At 42.4% G+C, this 24,152-nt stretch overlaps 1 protein-coding gene across 5 annotated transcripts in view; it reads left to right on the forward strand.

The window, feature by feature from the left end:
* The window catches only part of LOC149451626 (neurabin-1-like), a 141,530-nt gene that overhangs the window by 56,448 nt on the left and 60,930 nt on the right, over positions 1–24,152 (forward strand). For all 5 annotated transcript variants that reach the window (XM_089690498.1, XM_089690502.1, XM_089690499.1 and 2 more), the window contains exons 4-6: positions 1,814–1,934; positions 9,536–9,640; positions 20,358–20,487. In XM_089690498.1, the coding sequence (XP_089546624.1) occupies positions 1,814–1,934; positions 9,536–9,640; positions 20,358–20,487 (356 nt within the window). The remainder of the gene's footprint in view (positions 1–1,813; positions 1,935–9,535; positions 9,641–20,357; positions 20,488–24,152) is intronic.

Here is a 24,152-nt window from a genome sequence, read left to right on the forward strand (position 1 = left end):
CCAAACTGCGGCCCTTTTGCTAGCCTCTATCTGGCCCTTGGTACTCTATTCCTCGCACTGACACAAACAGCGGAGCACTATTTCTTCCACTGATGCCAATGATGTAGTATTCCTCCCACTAATAATAATGGGTCGTCACTTCTCCCCCTTTCTGACCACCAACCCTGAGGCCATGTTTATTCTCACTGATGTTGGGCCCAGGACATTTTCTACCCCAGCTGGCCATAATCCGGCCCACCTAAAATCTGAAGGACCGTAAATCTACCTTTTGCTGAAAAGTTATGAAATCCCTGTTTTAACACGAACACCAAGCAAGCTTTTAAGACATACCTGGGGTACCTAAATTGGTCTGGAGGATGGAACTGCAGATCCTCTGCTTCTGTGTAGAGGTTTGTTGTATGAATGACTGTTCACTCAGCAAAATCGTAAATCAATAGATGGCTACTTTCCAAACACGTTTTCTATCAGATCCCCCAATATTGGTTGTAGAGTTAGTGGATATGTTGGCCGGTAAAGATGTTTGTGTGATTAATTTAATAAACGGACTATGGCATAACTTAGGGCAGCCATGTACACTATATTGCCAAAAGTATTTTGGACACCTGCCTTTACACGCACATTATCTTTAATGGCAGTCTTTGTAGGATTCAATATTGAGTTGGCTCACCCTTTGTGGCTATAGGAGCTTCAACTCTTCTGGGAAGGCTGTCCACAAGGTTTAGGAGTGTCTATGGGAATGTTTGACCATTCTTCCAGAAGCGGATTTGTAAGGTCAAGCACTAATGTCAGACAAGGCCTGGCTTGCAGTCTCCACTCTAATTCATCCCAAAGATGTTCTATTGGGTTAAGGTCAGAACTCTGTGCAGGCCATCCAAGTTCCTCCACCCCAAACTCGCTCAGCCATGTCTTTATGGACCTTGCTTTGTGCACTGGTGTGCAGTCATGTTGGAACAGGAAGGGGGCATCCCCAAACTGTTTTTACAAAGTTGGGAGCATTGTCCAAAATGTCTTGGTATGCTGCTGCCTTAAGAGTTCCCTTCACTGGAACTAAGGGACCAAACCTAATCCCTGAAAAACAACCCCACACCATAATCTTTTATTTTGGTATATGTCATTATTGGACATACTTTTTTCAGGTGCTGTATCTGTCCCCATCACTGAGACAAGAAGGAAGGGAAAATCCTTCCTGGTTCCAAAGGTTCTAACTTGTACTAAAAAGCCAGTTTGTGTTTGGCAATTTGATCTATTTAGCATAGAACAGTGTTTCTCAACCAGGGTGCTTTCTGGGTTGACTTGGGATGCTGCAAGCAGGGGATCAGAGTCATGATTTTGCCATGCTGCGGTCAGGCCAGTTGTCAGCATCGTAACAACCAAAGATGCTCAGAAGCCAAGTGTCATTTGTTGCTACTGTATGATAATGGTGGCTTGCCCGCACATACCATGGCAAGGCATGACTCTGGTCCAGGGCAGGCAGCATGCAGGGCCTCCCACAGAATTAAAAAAAAAAAACTAAAGTCCATATCCTCTACTACCTGCCCTCTGCCATGCTGTGGGATCCAAAAGGTGTGACTTTGTGTGATTGGGGGTGAGGGTGGTGGGGTTCTAATATGAAGGGGGCTTCTGATGTGGTTGCTTTTATCAAGGATGTTGTATGCATTGTCCCAGGCTCAGGCTTCCTACTGGTTTAGAAACACTGGTCTAGAGTATGTGAAACAATAATTTTCTAGCAGAAGATTGCTGCAGTATTTATACCCTAATGTTTGAGTGGACACCTCACATGTCTTTTTGGATTTTTCTGTGTTTTTCTGTTCAGGGGACAGTGGTCTTGGCATCAGTATCATTGGAATGGGGGTTGGTGCAGATCAGGGCTTGGAGAAATTGGGAATCTTTGTAAAAACTATTACAGAAGGAGGAGCAGCTCAAAGGGATGGACGGTATGTAACCATTTACTTTTTGAAATTGTCTAATCTGTATAGATGGATAACCAATTGACCTTCTCTGATTATTTTATGTGTAAATTGCATTTTCCTTTTGTACCGTCTGAATGGGCACAAAAGCTGTGATATCTCCTGGGTGCCTAAAATAGGTTTACCATAGGTATGAGATTAACAAGCTCAGCTTTTTTTTTTTTTTCTCTCCATTGCTCAGCTGAATTGAAAAACATGTCTATGGTAATGGTAGGCAGTCCCGCCTGACCAATCTCGCCTTAGAAAGATCATCTGACAGGTTTCAAAAGTCTGACCAGTCTCTTATTACTTTTAATGTTTGCTAGCCCTTGGGTTGATTGACAACCAAGATTGTCCAATGTACAGTCTTGTACAATACACTATTAGGTCCATACATATTTGGGCACAGACACAATTTTAGTTTTTTTTTTTTTTTTCAGGTATTTACCAAAACATATTCAAGCTATAGTTCTATAATGGATATGGGCTGAAAGTGCACTCTCAGATTTAATTTGAGGGTATGTACATCCAAATTGGAGGAAGGGTTTAGGAATTACAGCTCTTAAGAGTAGTCATCTCCTCTTTTTCAAGGGACCTAAAGTAATTGGATAATTTAATCAAAAGCTGTTTTATGGCCAGGTGTGGGCTACTCATTCGTTATTTCTATATTAATTAAGCAGGTAAATGGTCTGGAGTTGATTCTAAGTGTGGTATTTGCATTTGGAATCTATTGCTGTGAACCTACATCATGTGTTCAAAGGAGTTGTCCATGCAAGTGAAACAGGCCACTGTAAGGCTTCAAAAACAAAACAAATCCATCAGAGAGATAGTAGCAACATTAGGAGTGGCCAAATTAACAGTTTGGTACATCTTGAGGAAAGAAGAATGCACTGGTGAGGTCAGCAATCTAAAAAGGCATGGATGTCCACGGAAGACAACAGTGGTGGATGATTGCAGGATCCTCTCTGTGCTAAAGAAAAACCCATTCACAACATCCAGACAAGTGGAGGACACTCTCCAGGAGGTGGGCGTATCATTGTCAGTCTACAATCAAGAGAATACTTCACTAGAGCAAATACAGAGGGTTCACCACAAGGTGCAAATCATTAATAAGCCTAAAGGATAGAAAAGCCAGATTAGACTTTGCCAAAAAAAAAAAGCCAGACCAGTTCTGGAAAAGCATTCTTTGGATGGATTAAACTAAGAAACAAAGTGTGGAGAAGGCTTGGAACGGCTCATGATCCAAAGCACACAACGCCATCTGTAAAACATGATGGAGGCCGTGTGATGGCATGCATGGGTTCCACTGGCACTGACACTTCCACTGGCACTGGGTCCTTGGTGTTTTATTGATGTGACAGAAGCTGCCGGATGAATCCTGCAGTGTTTAGAGATATACTGTCAGCCCAGATTCAGCCAAATACAGCAAAGTTGATTGGATGGCGCTTCACAGTACAGATGGACAATGATCCAAAACACACTGCAAAAACAACCCCGGAGGATTTGAAGGAAAAGTGAAATATTCTGCTATGGCCAAGTCAATCAACTGATCTCAACTCAATTGAGCATGCATTTCACTTGCTGAAGGCAAAACTAAAGGCAGAAAGACCCACAATCAAAGAACAACTGAAGACAGCTGCAGTTAGAGCCTGGCAAAGCATCAGAAAAGAGTAAACCCAGTCTTTGGTAATGTCCATGGGTTCTGGACTTCAGACCGTCATTGCCAGTAAAGGGTTCTCAACAAAATATTAAAAATGAACATTTTATTAATGATTATATTCATTTGTCCAATTACATTTGAGCCCCTGAGAATGGAAGGACTGTGTATAAAAATGGTTGCAGTTCCTAAAATTTTGTACTTCATATTTATGTTCAACCTCTTGAATTAAAGCTGAAAGTCTGCACTTCAAATTCATTTGGATTGTTTTGTTTTAATTTATTCTGGTGGCATACAGAGCCAAAAGTATGAAAATTGTGCCTATGTCCAAATATATATGGACCTAACTGTAGTGTATACACTGTTATGCACAATTATTAGGCAAGTGAGCATTTTGACCAAATCATAATTTTTATGCATATTGTCCAACTCCAAGCTGTATAATCTTGAATGCTTATTGGATTTAGGCATATCAGTTGATGTGTTATGAGGGAGGGTGGCTTAAGGAGATCAACACCCTATATCAATGTGTGCATAACTAGAAGACTGCTTCTTTTCCTCAGGCAAAATGGGCCAAAAAAAGAGGATTTAACTGACTCTGAAAAGTCAAAAATTGTAAAGTCTTTCAGAGGGATGCAGCACTCTTTAAAATTGCTAAGATATCGGGGCGTGATCACAGAACCATCAAACGTTTTGATGCAAATGCTCAACAAGGTCGCAAGAAACGTGTTGAGAAAAATATGCAAATTAACTGCCAAAGATGTGAGAAGAATGTGAAGCTACCAGGAACCCATTATCCTCCAGTGCTGTCATATTCCAGGACTGCAACCTACCTGTTCAGATCTCTGAGATATGGCCAAGGTAAAGAAGGCTGAAACCCGACCACCACTGAACAAAACACAAGTTGAAACTACAAGACTGGGCCAAGAAATATCTGAAGGCAGATTTTTTTTTTTCAACGGTTTTATGGACTGATGAGAGGAGAGTGACTCTTGATGGACGGGTCCGTGGCTGTATCCGTAACAGCACAGAGCTCCACTTCGACTCCGATGTGAGCAGGGTGGAGGTGGGGTACTGGTATGGGTTGGTATTAAAGATGAGCTAGCTGGACCTTTTGCGAGTTGAAGATTAACTCAAAATCAACTCCCAAATTTACTGCCAGTTTTTAAAAGACCCTTTCTTTAAGCAGTGGTACAGAGAAAAGTCTGCATCTTTCTAGAAGAGCATGATATTTATGCAGGATAATGCTCCATCACATGTATTGAAGTACACTGCTGCATGGCTAGCCAGTCAAGGCCTTAAATATGAAAGAATAAGGACATGCCCCCCTTCGTCACATGACCTAAACCCTATTGAGAACCTGTGGATCCTTCTTAAAAAGGAGATTTACAGTGAAGGAAAACCATACAACTCTCTGAACAGTGTCTGAGAGGCTGTGGTTGCTGCTGCACAAAAAGCTGACAGTGAATGAATAGAAGACTTATGACTTATTGAAAAGGACGGCTATATTGGTAACGGATTATTTTTTTCTTTTTAAGTGTCAAATGTTTGTGAATTTTGAGTTGCTTATTTGTTCTCACTTTAACAGATGAAAATAAACAAGTGAGATAGGAAACTTTTTCGTTTTTCATTTAGTTGCATAATAATTGTGCACACTAATAGTTGCCCAATAATTATATATTTACTTTCTTAAATATTTAGGTTTGAGGTTTATTAACATTTTGGATTGACCAAGAGCACTGTAGTCATTCAATAATGACATTAATTCTCAAAAATACAACTTGCCTAATAATTGTGCACACGGTGTATAGTGCAGGAGTCTGTAAGGCAGAGTTGAGTGTTATTGGTTTGCAAAGCAGAGTGGAAGGGTAAGAAGTACGAAACCGTGCAGTCAGTTTCGAGTTTAGAAATACATAAAGCAGGGGTGTGTAATGCAAAAAGTGATGCAGTATTAATATGTAATGCATGGAATGAAGGGGACAGGTATTTGAAATGCATAATAGAGGTCAGGAGTACAAAACAGAACAAGTGCAGCAGTCAGCAGTGTGTAACATACAGTGCAGAAGCCAGGAGAGTGCAATTTCCCCCATGTAAACAATACTCTCTCCAACTTGACCGTTTCAGAAAAAATACACACGCCCTTTCCCAGCCCACCTGTAACAAAATCCAGCACTAATCTGCACACTCACTCCTCCTAGAACAAATCCTCTCCCTTCTACCCCCCCCCCCCCCTTCCCAATCCACCCCCCCAGCAGCACAAATCCTCTTCCACCTTCCAGTATTTGATTTTCCCATCCCAATTCCCTTTCCCACGATAAATCCTCTTACCCTCCCAACACAACATCAAAATCATCCTTGCAACACAAATACCCTCCTAATCTCTCCTTTCCCTCTCCCCACCTAAATTCCCCCTCCCAGCACAAGTTTTCTCTCCCTATTCTTGCCTCCCAGTACAGGGGTACGGAAAAAAACTACTTGTCCAGGGGACTAAAACGGGGACCCAATCTACTTGTCCTTCATGACCATTTACTTGTTCTGATAAAAAAAAAAAAATATTTTAACCAAAACTGTATTTAAATAAGGTTTTAACATTGCGCTGTTTTTATTTCCTACTCCCCTTCCTGCCTGTCTCCAGTACCGTACCTGGGGATTAGCAGGGAGGGGAGAGACCTTTCAGTGTGGTGAACACAGATTGGGTGCTCGCCAGAAAAGGGGAGTGTCAGGCTCTCTTAAAAGAGAAGTGGCTTTTTTTCCCCCCCCTTTTCCCCCATTTAAAGTTATCTAGGTGGATGCCGCATCGATTCAATGTCAGCTCTAAGTGTGAGAACTCCGTGATCCCCGAAGCAAAACTGTGTTCGGATGTTAAGATTGTTTTACCCTCGTCGTGAAAGGTTAAAACCCTAGAAATAGACATATGTTGAAAGAGACTAAAGGTATGGTAATAGAACTGCTCCGGTAGCAGAAGCCTATTCATTTGGTGTTAAGGTACATGTAACACCTCTGGCCCTCGGTTAACAAAACAGCTATAGTAGATTTTGGTGGTCAAATTAGCATAAAGTGTATCCTTGATCTTTACAAGTGACTACCCATTGTTCCGATGCCATAATATCTGGCAAGTGCAGAACTAACTTAAAAAAATCTTTGGCTCTGCTTCTCTTTTGAGTAACAAACATGTTATACTTGCCTATTCTGTGTCTTCTGGGGACCCTGTTGGGGCTTCTGGCTCTTCCAGAGAATGCATGAAGGTAGAAAAAACCTTAACGCTTTAGAACCATTTTAATATTTTTATAACCAATAGCCAGCTATCTTTCTCTGGTTAACTGCTTGCTTTGAACATTCTGTTGATGCAATTTTCAGTAATGTGATGCACAGTGTGTGACATAACCGATGTGTAATGTTTACCCAGACATGCTTTTTACATGATACATGTGCTTAAATATTACCACCAGTGTTCACAGTAACGTGCATACTGAAATATGTGCCATTGCATTTCTTCAGGGTGTGTGTGGAGTATGTCACCAATGTCAAGAATTTGAAATAAATACATATGATGCTGAGCTATTGTTGTAACCTAAAAGATTGTTTGTGTTTATCTACATGTATACACCTGTAGCAGCATTGATGCAGATGTGTGTAATTTCTGTAGTTAAAGTAAACTGCAATTTGCTCATTCAGGGCAATGGCACCACCGGTTTCATCGAGCTTTGCCCACCACTCTTCTTTTTTTTTTTTTTTTTTTTTCTTCTGTTGGAGCCCTCAAAAATTTCTAGTGCATTTGGGTGTGGGAAAGGATCTGACTTCCAAATGCAGTGCTCGGACTTAAGCAGCCATTTGCTGGGCCCTGTCATGTGGTGTAAGGGTTCTAATGGCAGAACATTTATTTTTTACCTTGCATTCTTGCATTACCATGCACGTTCTGACACTTCTGCATGCAACTTCCGCTGCCAGTCCCCCATTATACTTCCCTGAGCCTGGTCTCGATCCAGTGATGTGCACAAGATCAGAGACTTTCTTGGCTCCTTGTTGGCTCAAACATCATTGGCTCCCGCTGCTGTCGTTCACAGCCAGTGGGGGGTGGGGTTGAGCCCTACTCTTTTGTGTGTCTTATGGACACAAATAGCCGGCTTGTGAGCGAGCTCACACGAATGCCCCCAAAGTAAGTTGCTTCCTTTGGTGGGTGGGGGGGGAGAAGAGTCAGGAGTGCCAGCAGGGGGTTCCAGAAGAGGAGGATCGGGGCTGCTCTGTGCAGACCATTTCACTGAGCAGGTAAATATAACTTGTTTGGTATTTAAAAATGTAAACATTTTCAGTCACTTTAACGCTTTGTAAACTCTGGCACTGACCAAAACATAGTTTACTTAGGGATTTGACCCAGGGCTATGGCGGGGCAATAGGGAACAAGCAGGTGAGCTAAAGCAAAAATCCCACAAAGAATGTTTTTCGTTGATGCCAGAAAGTATAGTAAGCGATGTACATCTGGGGCTGCCATTTGTGAGCCGCCCTCCTCTTCTCCTGTCGCAGAACCCCTAGGGATTCACAGAACGTTGGGGATGCATGTCTGAGCCTGAATGCATCTGTCTTCATCCAGGGTCACTGATCCATCCCTAACTGCATGTAACCAAACAACAATGGCTCCTCTCAGCCTGTCAATACTCTGTACAGGTTGAGCAGCCATTGCTGTTCGTATGCACCTATCATCCTAGCCGCAAGAATGTAGTGTAGGCACGTAATTCCCCATGTGAAGGAGGCCTAAAATGCCATCATTCTGTGAGTGTGTGAGGATCTCCTGAAACTTTTTTTTTTTTCTTTTATAGTAAGGAAAAAAAAAAGCTTATAGTTAAAAAGCTGGAGCTGTAGGATTGTGAATTTACTTCACGAATGTTTACATTTACTAAACCTGTCCTAACCCAGCTTACTTACATTCCTTCCCAAAATTATACTCCCATGTTCTAGACCCCAGATGTAATTTTACTTTGTGCTGAATGCCGTGGTGGTGTTTACTCTTCTGCTGTCAACACAGCCTGGAGACTACCCAGGATAAACTAACTGTAGACATTCCATTTTCTGAATGGAAGATGCTGGTTTGTGCACAGAACAGGGAAGAAAGATATAACCGGACTGCCATTGTTTTATTCATAGTTCACTTTGCAATAGTTCTATGAGGGCCACATCACCGAGCACAAGATAAAATGGCATTTGGAACATTATAATTATTATTATACAGGACTTACATAGCGCTGACAGTTTGCTCAGTGCTTTACATTATGGAGGGAGACAGTATAGTAACAATACAGTTCAATACAAGAGGGATTAGAGGGCCCTGCTCCTTTGGCGCTTTCAATCTAGGAGGGAGGGGATAGTGGTACAAGAGATAATTAGCTGTGGGGGATGGAGGAGTAGGGGATTCTAGTATTAGCTGGGGTCGGCGTAGGCTTCCCTGAAGAGATGGGTTTTCTGAGTGCGCCTAAAAGTGAGCAGAGTAGGCGATATCCTGATAGCTTGGGGTAGGGAGTTCCAGAGGATGGGTGAAGCCCTTGAGAAATCCTAGAGACGAGCATGGGAGTAGGAGACAAGGGAGCTAACAATAACAGCTGGTATATTTTGGATTTGGTCCTCTTTAAATTTAAATTCAAATGCCAGCAGTCCTGTTGGTTCATCATGTTTTGTCAATATCTTTTGTATTTCTATAAAATTGTCCAGCGCTGGACACCATAGGAATTTTTTTTTGCTTTTGTTTAGCTTTTGCTTTGTCAATATTGATTTTCATTGCCTAATCATGAAACCTGTGTTAATGATTGAAATGACAAAACTGCTGTAGGCTTTTGAGCTGGTGGTTACCTTTTTATTCTAAAGCATTCCTAAACATGTGTTGATCTTTACGGTTTTCAAGGCACTTTTTTAATTTGCGTCTTTTTTTTTTTATTTCTGTAAGGATTCAAGTCAATGACCAAATTGTGGAGGTAGATGGTACTAGTTTAGTTGGAGTGACACAACTATTTGCAGCCACGGTACTGAAGAACACCAAAGGTACAGTCAGGTGGGTGAAGGTTTTATTTTTAATATTTGTTTTCTGTTAAAACTTAAACGTATTGTAAATATGTGATCATTAGACTGTGTTACAGCAGTTTGACTATTTGAAGTGTAAGTACAACATGCATGCTGCAAATTTTGGGTGCACACTTTTATAGACAAGTAGAAAATGGTGCTCTTGTCTGAAAAGACTACGTTCTTGTTTTAAATTATTTGTTGCTAGAAAAAAAACTAGGTGGTTGATTTACTAAAGGGGTGTGTGTATATATACCATGCATTGCAAGTGCAGTTGCTCCAGAGCTTCGTAAATGAGGTAAAGCTTCACTTTGCAAAGAATACCCAATCACATGCAAGGAAAATAAAAAAAACGCTATTTTGCTTGCACATGATTGGATGATACAGTGCCTTGAAAAAGTATTCATACCCCTTGAAATTTTCCACATTTTTGTTATGTCGCAACCACAAACGTAAATGTAATTTTTGGGACTTTTATGTGATGGACCAACACAAAGTGGCACATAATTGTGAAGTGGAAGGAAAATTGATAAATGGATTCCATAATTTTTGACAAATATCTGAAAAGTGTGTTGTGCATTTGTATTCAGCCCCCCCAGAGTCAATACTTTTTGTAGAACCACCTTTGCTGCAATTTCAGCTGGAAGTCTTTTTGGGGATTTCTCTACCAGTTTTGCACATCTAGAGAATTTAATTTGTGCCCATTCTTTGCAAAATAGCTCAAGCTCTGTCGAGTGTCTGTGAACAGCAATTTTCAAGTCTTGCCACAGATTCTTAAGTCTGGACTTTGAATGGGCCGTTCTAACACATTAATATGCTTTGATCTAAAACATTCCATTGTAGCTCTGGCTGTATGTTTAGGGTTGTTGTCCTGCTGGAATGTGGACCTCAGCACCGTTCTCAAGTCTTTTTCAGACTCTTCCACAAAGGCCAGATTTGTGGAGTGCACAACTAATAGTTGCCCTGTGGACAGAATCTCCCACCTGTGCTGTGAATCTCTGCAGCTTCTCCAGAGTTACCATGAGCCTCTTGGCTGATTTTCTGATTAATGCTCCCCTTGCCTGGCCTGTCAGTTTAGGTGGACGGCCATGTCTTGGTAGGTTTGCAGTTGTGCCATACTCCTGCTTCTTTTTTTTTTCTTTTTTCCATTTTTGGATGATGGATTGAACAGTGCTCCGTAAGATGTCCAAAGCTTGGGATATTTTGTTTTATAACCGAACCCTGCTTTAAACTTCTCCACAAATGTATCCCTGACCTGACTGGTGTGTTCCTTGTCCTTCATGATGCTGTTTGTTCAATAATGTTCTCTAACGGACCTCTGAGGGCTTCACAGAACAGCTGTATTTATACTTTTATTACACACAGGTGGACTCTATTTACTAATTAGGTGACTTCTGCAAGCAGTTGCTTCCACTAGATTTTAGTTAGGGGTATCAGACTAAAGGGTCTGAATACAAATGCACGCCACACTTTTTTCAGATGTTTATTTGTGAAAATTTTTGAGAACTATTTATCATTTTCCTTTTCACTTCACAATTATGTGTCACTTTGTGTTGGTCTATCACATAAAATCCCAATAAAATACATTTGTTTTTGGTTGTAACATGACAGAATTTCAAGGGGTTTGAATACTTTTTCAAGGCACTGTAGAAATTGGCAGCGCTTCCCCTCCTTTCAGAGCTTTTCTTCAGAGTTAGAGCAGCCTCACTTGCAAATGTTCTTGCAGTGCACAGAGTATTTTGACTTTTTAGTAGATCTTCCCCTATGTAGAATCAGTTGAAGTGTTTGTAAAGCCTGACAGAAGTTCTAACACAGGCGTCGGCAAGCCATCGATCGTGGGGAGCCGATGGGTAGACCGTGACCACTGCTCTGGAGTTAATCTGATTCACTCCCGACTGACATTTTAAAGCTAGTGTACATCATTTTCTTTAATATATCCACCTTCTCTGCATTCATTACAAAACAAAACCGTTTTGATCTGTGCTGTGCTGCCACTTTGACAAATTTAGGGGGAAGCGACTTGGCACAGCATAGCAAAATCTACTTCTGTTATGTGGCATGTAACCCTGCATAGTTTGTTTCCTGCTCGTTTGGCTTTCTAGATGTAGAATTTCCTTAATAGTCCTCAGACAGATGAAATGTGCCTTGTGAATGGTCAGTTGTAAGCTTGCCAAAGCAGAATAAAGGCTGGACTAAGCAGGCAGTCCTAGCCTGCAAATGACTGTATTTCTCTGTGAGCTCGAATTGCATGCAGTTATTCAGGACAGTGGTTCTCAAACGTACTCCACTCAGGCCTCATATACCAAGCCCTGCTGACCCCTGTTCCTCATTTTATTTTATACATTTAAAACTAAAAATATTGCTGAAAGAATTCTAAATCTAAACTTTTATACACAATTTTGATTTATGGCAGTTTACAAAAGATGATTTTTTTATGAAAAAGCAGGTTATGTCTGAACTTCAGGCGGGTATATAAAGCGCATTGTTTAACCACTTGCCTACCAGGCACTTATACCCCCTTCTTTAACCAGGCTAATTTTCAGCTTTCAGCGCTGTCACACTGACAATTGCGCGGTCATGCAAGATTGTACCCATATGAAATTTTTATCATTTTTTTTTCTCACAAATAGAGCTTTTTTTTGGTGGTATTTAATCGCCACTGGGCACTTTAATTTTTGTGCTATAAACAAAAAAAGTGCAAAAAATTTGAAAAAAAAAAAAGAAGTTTCTTTGTTTCTATTATAAAATATTTCAAATAGGTAATTTTTCTCCTTCACTGATGGGCACTGATAGGTGGCACTGACTGGCGGCACTGCTGGGCACTGACTGGCACAACTGACTGGCTGCACTGGTGGGTGCACTGCTGGGCACAGGTGGTTGGAACTGGTGGGTGGCACTGCTGGGCACCGATCATCAGGGCACTGATCATCAGTGCCTTGATGATCCGTGCCGATCCCTCCTCTGACAACTGCCGGTTCTCGGCAGTACTTTCACAGCGTGAGGAAAGTGCAGCCGAGAACCGGCAATTGCATTTCCTGGTGATCAGCGTGTCATTGGACACAGCTGATCACGTGGTAAAAGGCCGCTGTGATTGGCCTTTTACCACATCATGTGATCAGCTGTGTCCGTAGGACACAGCGATCATGGAGATCGCCGGGTGCGTGCCCCCGGGGTCGCGCAGGAGAGCGCGTTCTGGGAGGACGTCATATGACGCCCTCCCAGAACTGGCTGGCCGCAGTGTAGCCGTCATTCGGCTATCTGCGGTTGGCAAGTAGTTAAAGTAGAAATTTAGGCAAATTTATTTATTTTTTTAATTTAGCAAGGGAGGGTTATTTATAACCCATCAGTTTGTGGGTTGCTGTTGTTTTCTGTTTTTTTTGTTTTTGGCCATCTGTGTCCAATTTCTCTTCACTTCCCGTCCCATAGCTAAAACAGGAAGTCAGAGGACAGCTCTGCAAATTACTTGAATACCTTTTGGAGGTCACCAGAACTAGTGTCACCATTGGGAAAACTTCACCTCCTAGATTTTTTTTTCTTTTTTTTTTCTGGGGGCAACCCAAAGTTTAAGTTTTTCTTTTAACTGCACTTTCAATGATGGTGGTGAACAGGACAAATAGGGAGGATGTTTTGCCTTTAGTTGTACTTTATATCACAAAAATAATCTTGTATAAAAGAGTTAAGTAATTTAATGTATTAAAGGCAGTAACCTAAAGATTTCAATAAAATACATGGTCCTGATCCTTCATTTGCTTGCCCCCTGTGTTGACAACTTTCTCTCCAACATTGTCATCCTATAACATGCACCACTAATTAAAACTGCAAGCAGCCATCCAATCACACACTACACACGGGTGGTCTACTGTTGTCACTATGAGGAAACTAGTCCAGAGAAATTATATACTGCAGGAGCTAATGCACATAGACAGAAGTGGCTGAGGAAATTATCAACACTGAGATGCAAATAAGGTGAAGATCTTATTTCGTGATCATTTCTTGGGAGCACAGGATCCTTAGTTATTCTGATATATGATTGGGTTTTATGGCCCACACTGGCAAACTAAAAAACATTTGCCAGCCAGGTATACCCTATCCCACATTGTGACTGTCTTTTCCTAGCAGGACAAAAAAATGTTTTTCTGAGTCTGTTTTTTTTCTTTAATCAAGACTTTGCTCCTGAGCTGTGACTAATTCATAGTACCTCCTTGGAGACTATACCTTGACCCTGCTGGACTAAATATTGTAGGACAATCTTTGAATGTTACCCTGGGGCACTGGGTTCTTCTGTGGCACTATCCAGACTTTTGGGCACTGTTAGCTGCAGGGCACTTTCCAGGTACACTGCCTGTTGTTTGCCCAGTCTATTGGCTCATAGGAGTATGCCACGTGGGGCTGAACATCATTTGGAAACTCACAAGTCCTTGATGGATGATTTTGTTCCTGCAGAGTCTCAGTCAGCTGAATTGGCTAACCAGCTTACAGCGATCTTTTAGATTTACTGATGCGGTGCATGCCACATTTAAAATGGAACAGCCAGTGGATACAAAACTGTTGAAGAGTATCCAGTCCTTCAACCTTTTGTCTGTGATGACTGGGAAAAATCCTGGCATTGTTTCTTCCCAAATATTTTGCTCATCACGATCTGTTTGAGAATTGTATTAAGTGGTACATGGCCAACGTGGATTCGGTGATATCTTGCCTTGATAAAACAGACTGATGAGACATGGACATCTTGTGAATGAGTCTCCTGCCATTAAACATACCGCAAACTCTCTGGCTAAAATATTGGTCTGCAAGAACAGCAACGCAAAAAATGCTTGCTGTGCATGTCTTTTTGACAGTGAACATCCTTTTGGGCATATCACTGATACTTTTGTTAAGGACATTGGTGGTGGTAAAAGTACTCCTTTACCGCAGCAGAAGTCTAGGCTTCCAACTAGTAAATATTTTCATGTCTCTGAAGCTAAAGTGTTCTTTTCCTTTCTCTCAGGCGTCTTCCATTGTCAGATCTAAGAGTAGAGCCCAGTAGAAGTGTAAGCTCTGGACCCATACATCTTCCAAGCCTAAAGACAAGTTGGCATTAAAAGTGGGGGATGTGTATTTAGCCTTTGCGGCCACTTGGTCAGCATTCCAAATGCTTGTGTAAGCTTGTCCAGGGGCTACAAGCTATAGAGTTCAGTTTTTTGCCTCTGTCGCAGTTTCGTGTTTTCCAGACTGCTTGTGTGTCCACTCTTTTTGGAAGACCTTCATGTTACTTGTGCATATCTTTTTAAAACAAGGAGGCAATGCCATGGTTTTAAGAACAGAAAGTTTTCAGGGGATTTACTCCACTTTTTCACTGATCTAAAACTAAATGGTGAATTCACCCCATCTCGAATCTGAAGGCTCCTAATGTCTTCAAATTCAAAAGTTTCACATGGAACTCGCCAAGTCTGTCACAACCTCCCTTCCCTCAGGGATACTTTCTAGCCTCTCAGGATAGTAAGGATGTACACTTGCAGGTCCCCATTTTTCATGCCCATAACTGCTACCTTAATTTTTCTGTGGGCAAGCCCTACCATCTAGCCTATCAACCACAGCATGTGTGTTCTCCAAGGTTCTGGTCCCTGTTCTAGCCTTACTACACTCACATGTATTCTTATTGTGGGACTTCCTGGGTAGGTAGCAATTGGCGCACACTCGCTGTAGGGTGAGCAATACAGACTTTAAAAGGATTTGGTTGGATCCTGAACCTCCAAAATTCAGCTTTCAAAGACCACCTTTGTCAATCCTCCAAGAAGGTCCTTTTTAAATGCACGTAGTCATGCCCATCTCACCGCCTGCATGTGATGTCATGCAGGAGATTACCTGCTACACAATCAGACTGTGTACAGAGCTCTAGTCTGTCCTGCAGCCTTTTTGCCATTTGACAGTGCTGTTATCCAGGACTAAAAGTTTGAAAACTGAGTGGTGCCAATGCTGGGGTGTGTTGAGTGCATGCCTTTATTAGAATTTTGTGAGTGGCCAAATTTTCATTAGATTTTATTAAAGGTTTTAACTTTACTGCACTTAGATCGTGTTTGCACTACGTGTAGCAGCTTCTGGCTTGCGATTTTGTTTGTGCTATTCTCGCGTGGAAACGTGTCATGTTAGGACAGCCAATTCACTGCCAAATGCATGATTGTTTTTCTGAAAGCTCAGGTGCTAGATTTTGGCCCTGAGCCAAGAGCTATTTTACACTCGTGTTGTGCTGTGATTCTTGGTTGACAATCTTGGCAAAATCATGCTGCAGTTGAGGTGTCAAACGCACATCACATATTTTTGCTGCAGTTTGGAATTGCGGGTAGAATCAGGGCTATTCTGCCCACAATTCTAAATCACCCGTATGTGAACCGGGGTTTTAGTGTGTGCTCTTCCTGCTTGGTTGGTTTGTATTTCAAAGATTACTAGCCAATTCATTCTTTTGTCAAGACATTTGTACAGGGTGTCTCATGTGGCTGTTCCTGTGACTCAATGAGATCTAAATTTGGTTCTGTTAATCTTTTCAAAGACTACCTTTTCAACCTATTAGAGATATTCCCCTTTCTACTCTCATTTACATGTTTGTTTTTTGTGACCATCACATCCAAAAGATTTGGTGGCTTTATCCTGTAAAGAGCCATTTTTTTGTTTGTACACAAGGACTAGGTAGTATTTAGGCCTAGAGCCTCCTTCCTTCTGAGGCAGTTTTGGCCTTTCACCTCAACCTGGACATCTGAAGAAAATTCCCCTTCATTGCATGGATGTGTTTTTTGTGCTGTATGGTTTCCCCACTTAGCCACTAATTCCATTTTAGAGACTATCTTTTTGTTATTGCTGATGGTCCCCATAAAGGAGGAACCGGACTCCCACTATTTCTTGTTGGTGCCGACAGATCATTGTTCCAAGTTGGTCTTTGGGTGTCCGATCCTTCATGCAACTCTTTGAGCTGCAGGCTGCCCTTAGTTTTTTTCTGTTTTAAGTGGCCCATTTGGTGTTATGCTTTTGGTGTTGCCCACCCTTCAGTTGGACTCTTTTTGGATGTACTAGTGGTATCACATGTACAATTGATCGATCTGTGTCCCTTCATGAACAATAAAGAAAGCCAAGTGGGTGGTGGTGTGGTGTGTTTTTTTTTTTTTTTTGTTTGTTTGTTTTTTTTTCCCTTCCCCTTTTCACCATACAATTATGTTTCTTAAAGTTCATTAAGGAACACGGCCACCACCACTCTGTTTTTTGTGTTCTACTCCTAAGTAGTGCTTTTCTACAAAACAGAAGCATTCTGGGACTGGGAGAGGTTATACCTGGTCAGTCGGTGCCTTTTTTTGTGTTTGGCAGTTTATTCCAGTTCTTCTGGAGGTGGCAGAAATTGTATCAGAATCACTACTGATTCCATGTCTTTTTTTGAACTTTGGAATAATCGTATCTTACGGTAAGTATAAAGATCCAATTTTTATAGCAAAAAATTGCAGTTGTTCAATACTCAGTGCTTTAGCACACAATGTCACCCAGTTAGTGTTTAGGTCTACTCTATCTGCCTCCAACCTGTCTGAGCTATCTGGCAGGCTAAATCTCAATGCTGGCTGGACAGGTTAGCAGCTAAAAGTTTTCACATACTGTATGTATTTCAGTTACATAGTTAGAGGTTTTCCTGGAATTCGGCTTTGAATTTAGCAATAAATCATAACTGTAGTGGTGTTCAAAAGTTTACTGGAGGTCCCCCTGCCCTCTTCAAAGAGTCATACAAAAAAAAAAAAGTATAGATTAGATGCAGACTTGACTGCTTTTCCACTGAACTGACCTTTGTAGAGCTGGGTAGTGTTTTCACACTATTAGTAGTCTAGGGACACAACTGCTTGCAGTTAAGTTCTTTGGCCAGAAGCCAGCACTTCTGTTTAGTTCCATTTTGTCCATTCTGTACTCAACAGCTTCTGTTCCCTTTATGTACCTTATGTCTGCTTTGTTCACGTTCCGCCTTCTCTGTCCAAAACACTTTGTTCAACCTCTGTTCTATTGTGGCTGTAATATTTATTAACCTTGTGGTCATGTAGGAGGCATTTCTTGCCTCAAATAGAGAGACTGTATACTCTTCACTGTTCGAGAAGGACTGGAATAAGACATTGTTTGGAAATGGTCCTAAGATGGTAATTTTTTTCTCCAACATCCTTGACAACAGTAAACTTGTGCTTCCTTCCTACTGGCAGTGACAATATGTGTGGAATCTCCAGCATGCCACTTTGGACGCTATTGGGTATTTGGAACCTACAGTGAGGGAAATAAGTATTTGATCCCCTGCTGATTTTTGAATGTTTGCTCACTCACAAAGAAATGATCAGTCTAAAAATCGAATGGTAGGTGTATTGTAACACTGAGAGACAGAATAGCAACAAAAAATTTAGAAGAAATGCATGTCTAACAAATTATGCACTGATTTGCATGTTCATGAGGGAAATATTTGGTCCCCTATCATTCAGCAGGTTTTCTGGCTACCAGGTGTTTTTCATCCAGGTAACAAGTTGAGATTCGAAGCAGTCTCTTAAAGGGAGTGCTGCTTATCTCATTTTGTTACCTGTATAAAAGACACCTGTCCACAGGAGCAATCAAACAATCAGATTCCAAACTCTCCACCATGGCAAAGACCAACGAGCTGTCCAAGAATGTCAGGGACAAGATTGTAGACCTACACAAGGCTGGACTGAGCTACCAAACTATCGCCAAGCAGCTTGGTGAGAAGGTGACAACAGTTGGTGTAATCATTCGCAAATGGAAGAAACACAAAACTGTCAGTCTCCCTAGGTCTAGAGCACCTTCCAAATCTCACCTCGTGGAGTGTCAATGATCATAAGAACAGTGAGCAATCATCCCAGAACTACACGTGAGGATCTTGTCAATGATCTCTAGGCAGCTGGGACCACAATCACCAAGAAAACAATTGGTAACACACTATGCCGACAAGGATTGAAATCCTGCAGTGCCCGCAAGGTCCTGCTGCTCAAGAAAGCACATGTCCAGGCCCGCCTGAAGTTTGCCACTGAACATGATGCAGAGAAGGACTGGTTGAAAGTGTTGTGGTCAGATGAGACCAAAATCGAGCTCTTTGGCATCAACTCAACTCTCCATGTTTGGAGGAGGAATGCTGCCTATGACCCCAAGAACACCATCCCAACTGTCAAACATGGTGGTGGAAACATTCGGCTTTGGGGGTGTTTTTCTGCTAATGGGACAGGACAACTGCACCACATCAAAGGGACGATGGACGGGGTAATGTACCGTCTAATCTTGGGTGAGAACCTTCTTCCCTCAGCCAGGGCATTGAAAATGGGTTGTGGATGGGTGTTCCAGCATGAGAATGACCCAAAACACACGGCCAAGGCAACAAAGGAGTGTCTCAAGAAAAAGCACATTAAGGTCCTGGAGTGGCCTAGCCAGTCTCCAGACCTTAATCATATTGAAAATCTGTGGAGGGAGCTGAAAGTTCGAGTTGCCAAACGTCAGCCACCAAACCTTAATGACTTGGAGAGGATCTACCAAGAGGAGTGAGCCAAAATCCCTCCTGAGATGTGTGCAAACCTGATGGCCAACTACAGGAAACATCTGACCTCTGTGATTGCCAACAAGGGATTTGCCACCAAGTACTAAATACTTATTTCCCTCATGAACATGCAAATCCGTGCATAATTTGTTAGACATACATTTCTTTTTAATTTTTTGTTGCTATTCTGTCTGTTACAATACACCAACCATTCAATTTTTAGACTGATCATTTCTTCATGAGTGGGCAAACATTCAAAATCAGCAGGGGATCAAATACTTCTTTCCTTCACTGTATTTTTCCTTTAACTACATGTAGTCAGCATGATGCCAGGCAGACAAGCCTTGACTTTAGGTTCACTTTAATGAAAAATTCAACCGGAAGAACGAGATCTAATGCAGACCGAGGAGATCCTATGAGGTGTAGAAGCTGCCTACCTGGGAACCAGATCACCTACATTGACATCAGTACATTAAGATAATATACCAAGAAGATAATTTTGTGTATCCATTTACCCCCAACCAAATCCTTATTCCTTAACTATATAGTTGCTCCCAGTGAGGTAAAATACTGCTGGTGGGAGCCAATGAACTTTCCAGTATTTGTGATGCCATACTTTGCTCTGAGAACCTCTTTTGGTTTGAATCAGAATTTTTCATTCTCAGTTGGGCAGATTTGCCTGTGAAAGATTTAATTCCCTGCTTTCTAGCGCTAAGCTGTATGTGTGACTGTGACTCCCTCACCTTTCTGAAGCCCACCAATTATTTATCTGGAAAGAGCCTTTGCTAGCCGTTTTTAAGTTTTTTTTTTTTGTTTTTTTTTTTTTTTTATTTTGCATTTGATAATTTGTCAGGCTTAGCATTAGGATGGGGGCAGAGCTTGGTATCTTGGAGAGAGTTTAGTGCTCCTGCCTAGTGCTTGTGCCTGTGCCTAATTTCCACGGTCCTGGCCAGACACAATGGAACTGAGATGTAAGTAGGCAAAAATGACTATGATTTAAAAGTAATGTCAGTTTATACTTGCCAATGCAAAATTTACTTTTAAAGAAAAAAGCTTACTAAAATGGGCTTATTATGTTAAAACATTTTGTGATATTTGCGCTTTCTGAAGTTTACAAGTTATTAAACTGTAGTATGACAAAACAAGTCTTGCTTTAGTTTAGTTTTCCTTTTCCAACCTTTAGATTTCTTATTGGGAGAGAAAAGCCAGGAACACAAAGTGAAGTGGCACGGCTTATCAGTGAAACTCTGGAGCAGGAGAGATGTCAGCAGCAGATGTACGAGCAGCACTACTCGGAAGGCAGTACTGGACAGGTAGTATGAAGAATGTGCATATACCTTTAAAGTAAATGACAATGGTGTACTTTAAAGAATACAGTACTGAGGAAACATGGTGGCCACCATTGCTGACCTTGTCCAGTAAAAATGTTGCTTGGCTGTCATGACCTTGTTACAGAACCGGCATGCAGGTTGTTATTCTTACTTTATTGTTACATTACAGAGCTGTGTGTTTATTCTGTGTGATTAGTGATTGAAGACAGATGGATAACTAACATTTTCTAAAGGTCGACAGTGGCACACTCCATAGTTCATAGGTGGTTTCCTTTAAAGTGCCAAAGAGGTGCCTTAGTTTAGGTAAGGGCTAAGTTTTTCAGGAGTGCCCCAAGTGTCCTGAACCAGGGGAACTCTAATGTATGCATTCTAACTCTTCTAGCAATGTCATTTGCCGGCTTGCCCCCTCCAGCCTCGTCTTCCTATTAACCAGATTGTCAGCCCGTTACTATATCGGGGGACTAGGGAACTGCATTGTAGCAAGCTTAATTTCTTAAACATGCATCACAGGACCCTGAGGAGTTAATCATTACTACATGGGTTATGCTACCACCTTCAGGCGAATGGACATAGCCAGGAAAAAAAAGGCAGGCATCCCTACCCAGGCATAACACCTCCCAGCTTAGCTAGGCCTCCATTTTCTGTTAGTGTCGGAAGGTGGTGGATGCTTTCCTGAGTTTCTGATGATCTTTTTTTTGGGGGGGGCTTTGCTACATTTTGGGCCTATTTTTAACATCCCTATCTGGGCAGAAGTGGGTGCTATCTGGATCCGTCACTACGGCCCACAGGCCAAGAGCGACTGTATCTTGGCCCCGCATACAGAAACCGCAAGCAGCGATCTCAAACGTACAGCGCATCCAGTGATCTCGCTGGCAAGACCCTTTGGGGCATTCCTGCTGTGATTGGTGAATTTTGGGCTTATTGATGTCCTGCAGCGTGGACTGGTAAGTGCTGCAGTGTTTGTGGAGTTTTGGCAGCCCCCCCTTCCCTTACAGTGGTCCCTCTGTGTGTAGTGTTTTATAGCACAGGATGGCACCAGGATATGCGTTTTCCCCTAATGGGGTGATTTACAGGCTGTGGCAGTGTTGGGGAATGGGCCAGTCAGCCATTTTGTGTCCTAATCACTTAGGGATTCCTTGCCCACACTGCTTATGCCTGATATCTAGTCCATCCTGCTTTCCACAACCACTAACCAATCCGATTTCTGATCATCGAAGCACTGTATGTAGAGGGGAACATGGATTTTTTTATTTTTTTTGCAGTCACTTTAGTGTGTCATCATAGGCCAGCACACCTCTCAACTGAGTGGCCACTTCCCTCTAGATTACATCCATTATCCCTCAGCATGCCATGTCTTCATGCATGCAAAGAAGTGGGGCAAAGGACAATGAGGACTCCAGATTCCTTCATCAGGTAAGGAGGGCCTTCTGCAAAGTTGGTCCTACAGTGGCTCCCCTTAGGTCAGAATAGCTCTGAATCCCTGCCCTAATCTGGCATCTCCACTGTTTCAGGGGCATAATCCTCCTCTTTGTGTCAAGAGGAATTCTCTGCAGCCATTTCTAGACTGCAAAATCAGCTCTCAGGAGTTTTAATTAGCCTGGGGTACTCTCTTCCCCTTTTGCGTCAGAAGATGTTCCTCTGGATGAAGAGAAAAGTGGAAGCTGTTGAGGATCAGGAATCTTCATAGATGAGTCCTCTCAGGAGGAATCTCGGGGTCCAGGGTTGGCTAAATTACAGTTTTCCGGCTGTTGGCTTGACTATTTCCTATTTGAATAAGACCCTGGCACGGTCTTGGTGGCTGATGTCCTGGTCTTTAAAGATGCCATGCATTAGAGGTTGGAAGCCCTCTTTAAGAGGTCATTCCATCTGGGGAAACTAGTTCTGCAGCCTGCGGTGGCAATGTAGGTGTGTGCCAAGCCTTTCAGGTCTGGTCAAGAATGTGATCTGGGGGATCCATCCATTTAACAGCTACTGATTTTACAGTTTTTCTGAGAGCCCTGAGCTTCTTTGTTGATGCCTTTGGAGCATTCCATATGGCAGCTTTCATGATTGGACACTGTCCACATGAGAAGGATCCTATGGCTTAAGTCTTGGCTGGAGGAACTTCTCTTCAAAAAGCACATTGAGAGGCTGTGCTTTGAAAGCGGATACTTATTCAGATCATCCTTGCATTCAAAAGGTGACGGTGGGGAAGAGTACTCTTACCTCTTAGAAGAAAGCAAAGCTTTGTAAGAACTGGAACCCCAAGCCCTCCAGTCCTGGAGGTAAATCCTCCTCTCCATGAAGGGACGCCTCCACCTGCTCAAATGTAGGTACGCCTAAGGGCCTTGTGCCTACTTGGACCCAGGAGATCATAGATGTCTGGGCTTGCAGTGTGCTGTCAGGAGGGTAGAAGCAGGAGTTTCTCTGCTTTCCCCTTTCACTCTCCAAGTGCTCAAGATTGCCTTCAAATCCACAAAGAGCAGTTTTCTTGGCTGCCCTGGAAAGACTACTGTTCCAAGAGGTCATTGCACCTGTGCCAGTATTCGAGAGGTCTCAATGCTTTTATTCCAGCCTGTTTCATGGTTCCCAAGCCAAACCGAGGCATCCAGCATATCCTAGACCTCCAGGATCTCAAGTCCCTGCTACTTCAAGGGGGCTCCCTACCATCTGCTAACATCAAGGATGCCTGCCTACACAACCCATTTTTCTGGCCTCACCAATGGTTTCTGTGCTTTGCAGTGGAGCATCACTGCTACCAATTTGTGGTGTTACTCTGTGGCCGGTCTGCAACCCCCAGGGTGTTACCAAGGTGTTCACCAAGGTTAAGAACCCAAGGGAATCCCATTTTGGGATACCTAGAAGACTTGCTCCTACAACAGCAATCACATTGAAGACTGTCTCACAACATCCAGATGACGGTACAAGGTCTGGAGAGGTTCAGCTGGCTGCTAAACCTTCTGAAATCAGCATTGGTTCTGACCAAGTATTTGCATTTAATCTAGATTTCAACAAGGATATTTCTTCTGCAGGAGAATTGTCTGTCTCAAACCCAGCCGGAGTCTCTAAATACATTTGGAAGTTTCCTTGATCCGAACATGCATGAGAGCATTAGGGAAAATGGTAGTCTCCTTTTTGAGTTGGTCCTCTCGTTTCACTCCAAAGCTCTGCAGGTCAATATCCAGGTGGTAAAGGCCATGTGTCAATAGTCCTTAGATCAGCTATTGCCTCTGACTCCCAAGACTAGGGTGCCTTTGGAATGGTGGATATCCACACAGATATTGTATGCAGGGAATGGCTGATTTCCTTGGGCATAACTTCATGTTCTGTCCATCTCTGCTGTCCACATCCCTGGTGGGGGATTGGTGCGGATCTCTTGCCTTCCAAATTGCACATTAAACTGGACGTTCCCGCAACAGGGATCTTCTGACCATTGCGGTGGATGCCTTGGTGACTCAGTTTCCTCTGATCTGTGCCTTCCTTTTACCTCAACTCCTTCCTCGCCTGTTGTGCAGGATAAAGGTGCAGGGCATTGCGGTGATGTAACCTCACCGGCCTGGCCAAGAAGAACATGGTATGCAAACATAGTAGACCTCTTGGCAGACAAGCTATGAGCTAGTCCACATCATACTGTCCTGCTGTCTCGGGGTCTGATTTTCCATGCTGCT

This window comes from Staurois parvus, unplaced genomic scaffold (assembly GCF_062004578.1).
Source record: "Staurois parvus isolate SC_StPar_1 unplaced genomic scaffold, SC_StPar_1.0 ptg000530l, whole genome shotgun sequence".
In the NCBI taxonomy this organism is placed as follows: domain Eukaryota; kingdom Metazoa; phylum Chordata; class Amphibia; order Anura; family Ranidae; genus Staurois; species Staurois parvus.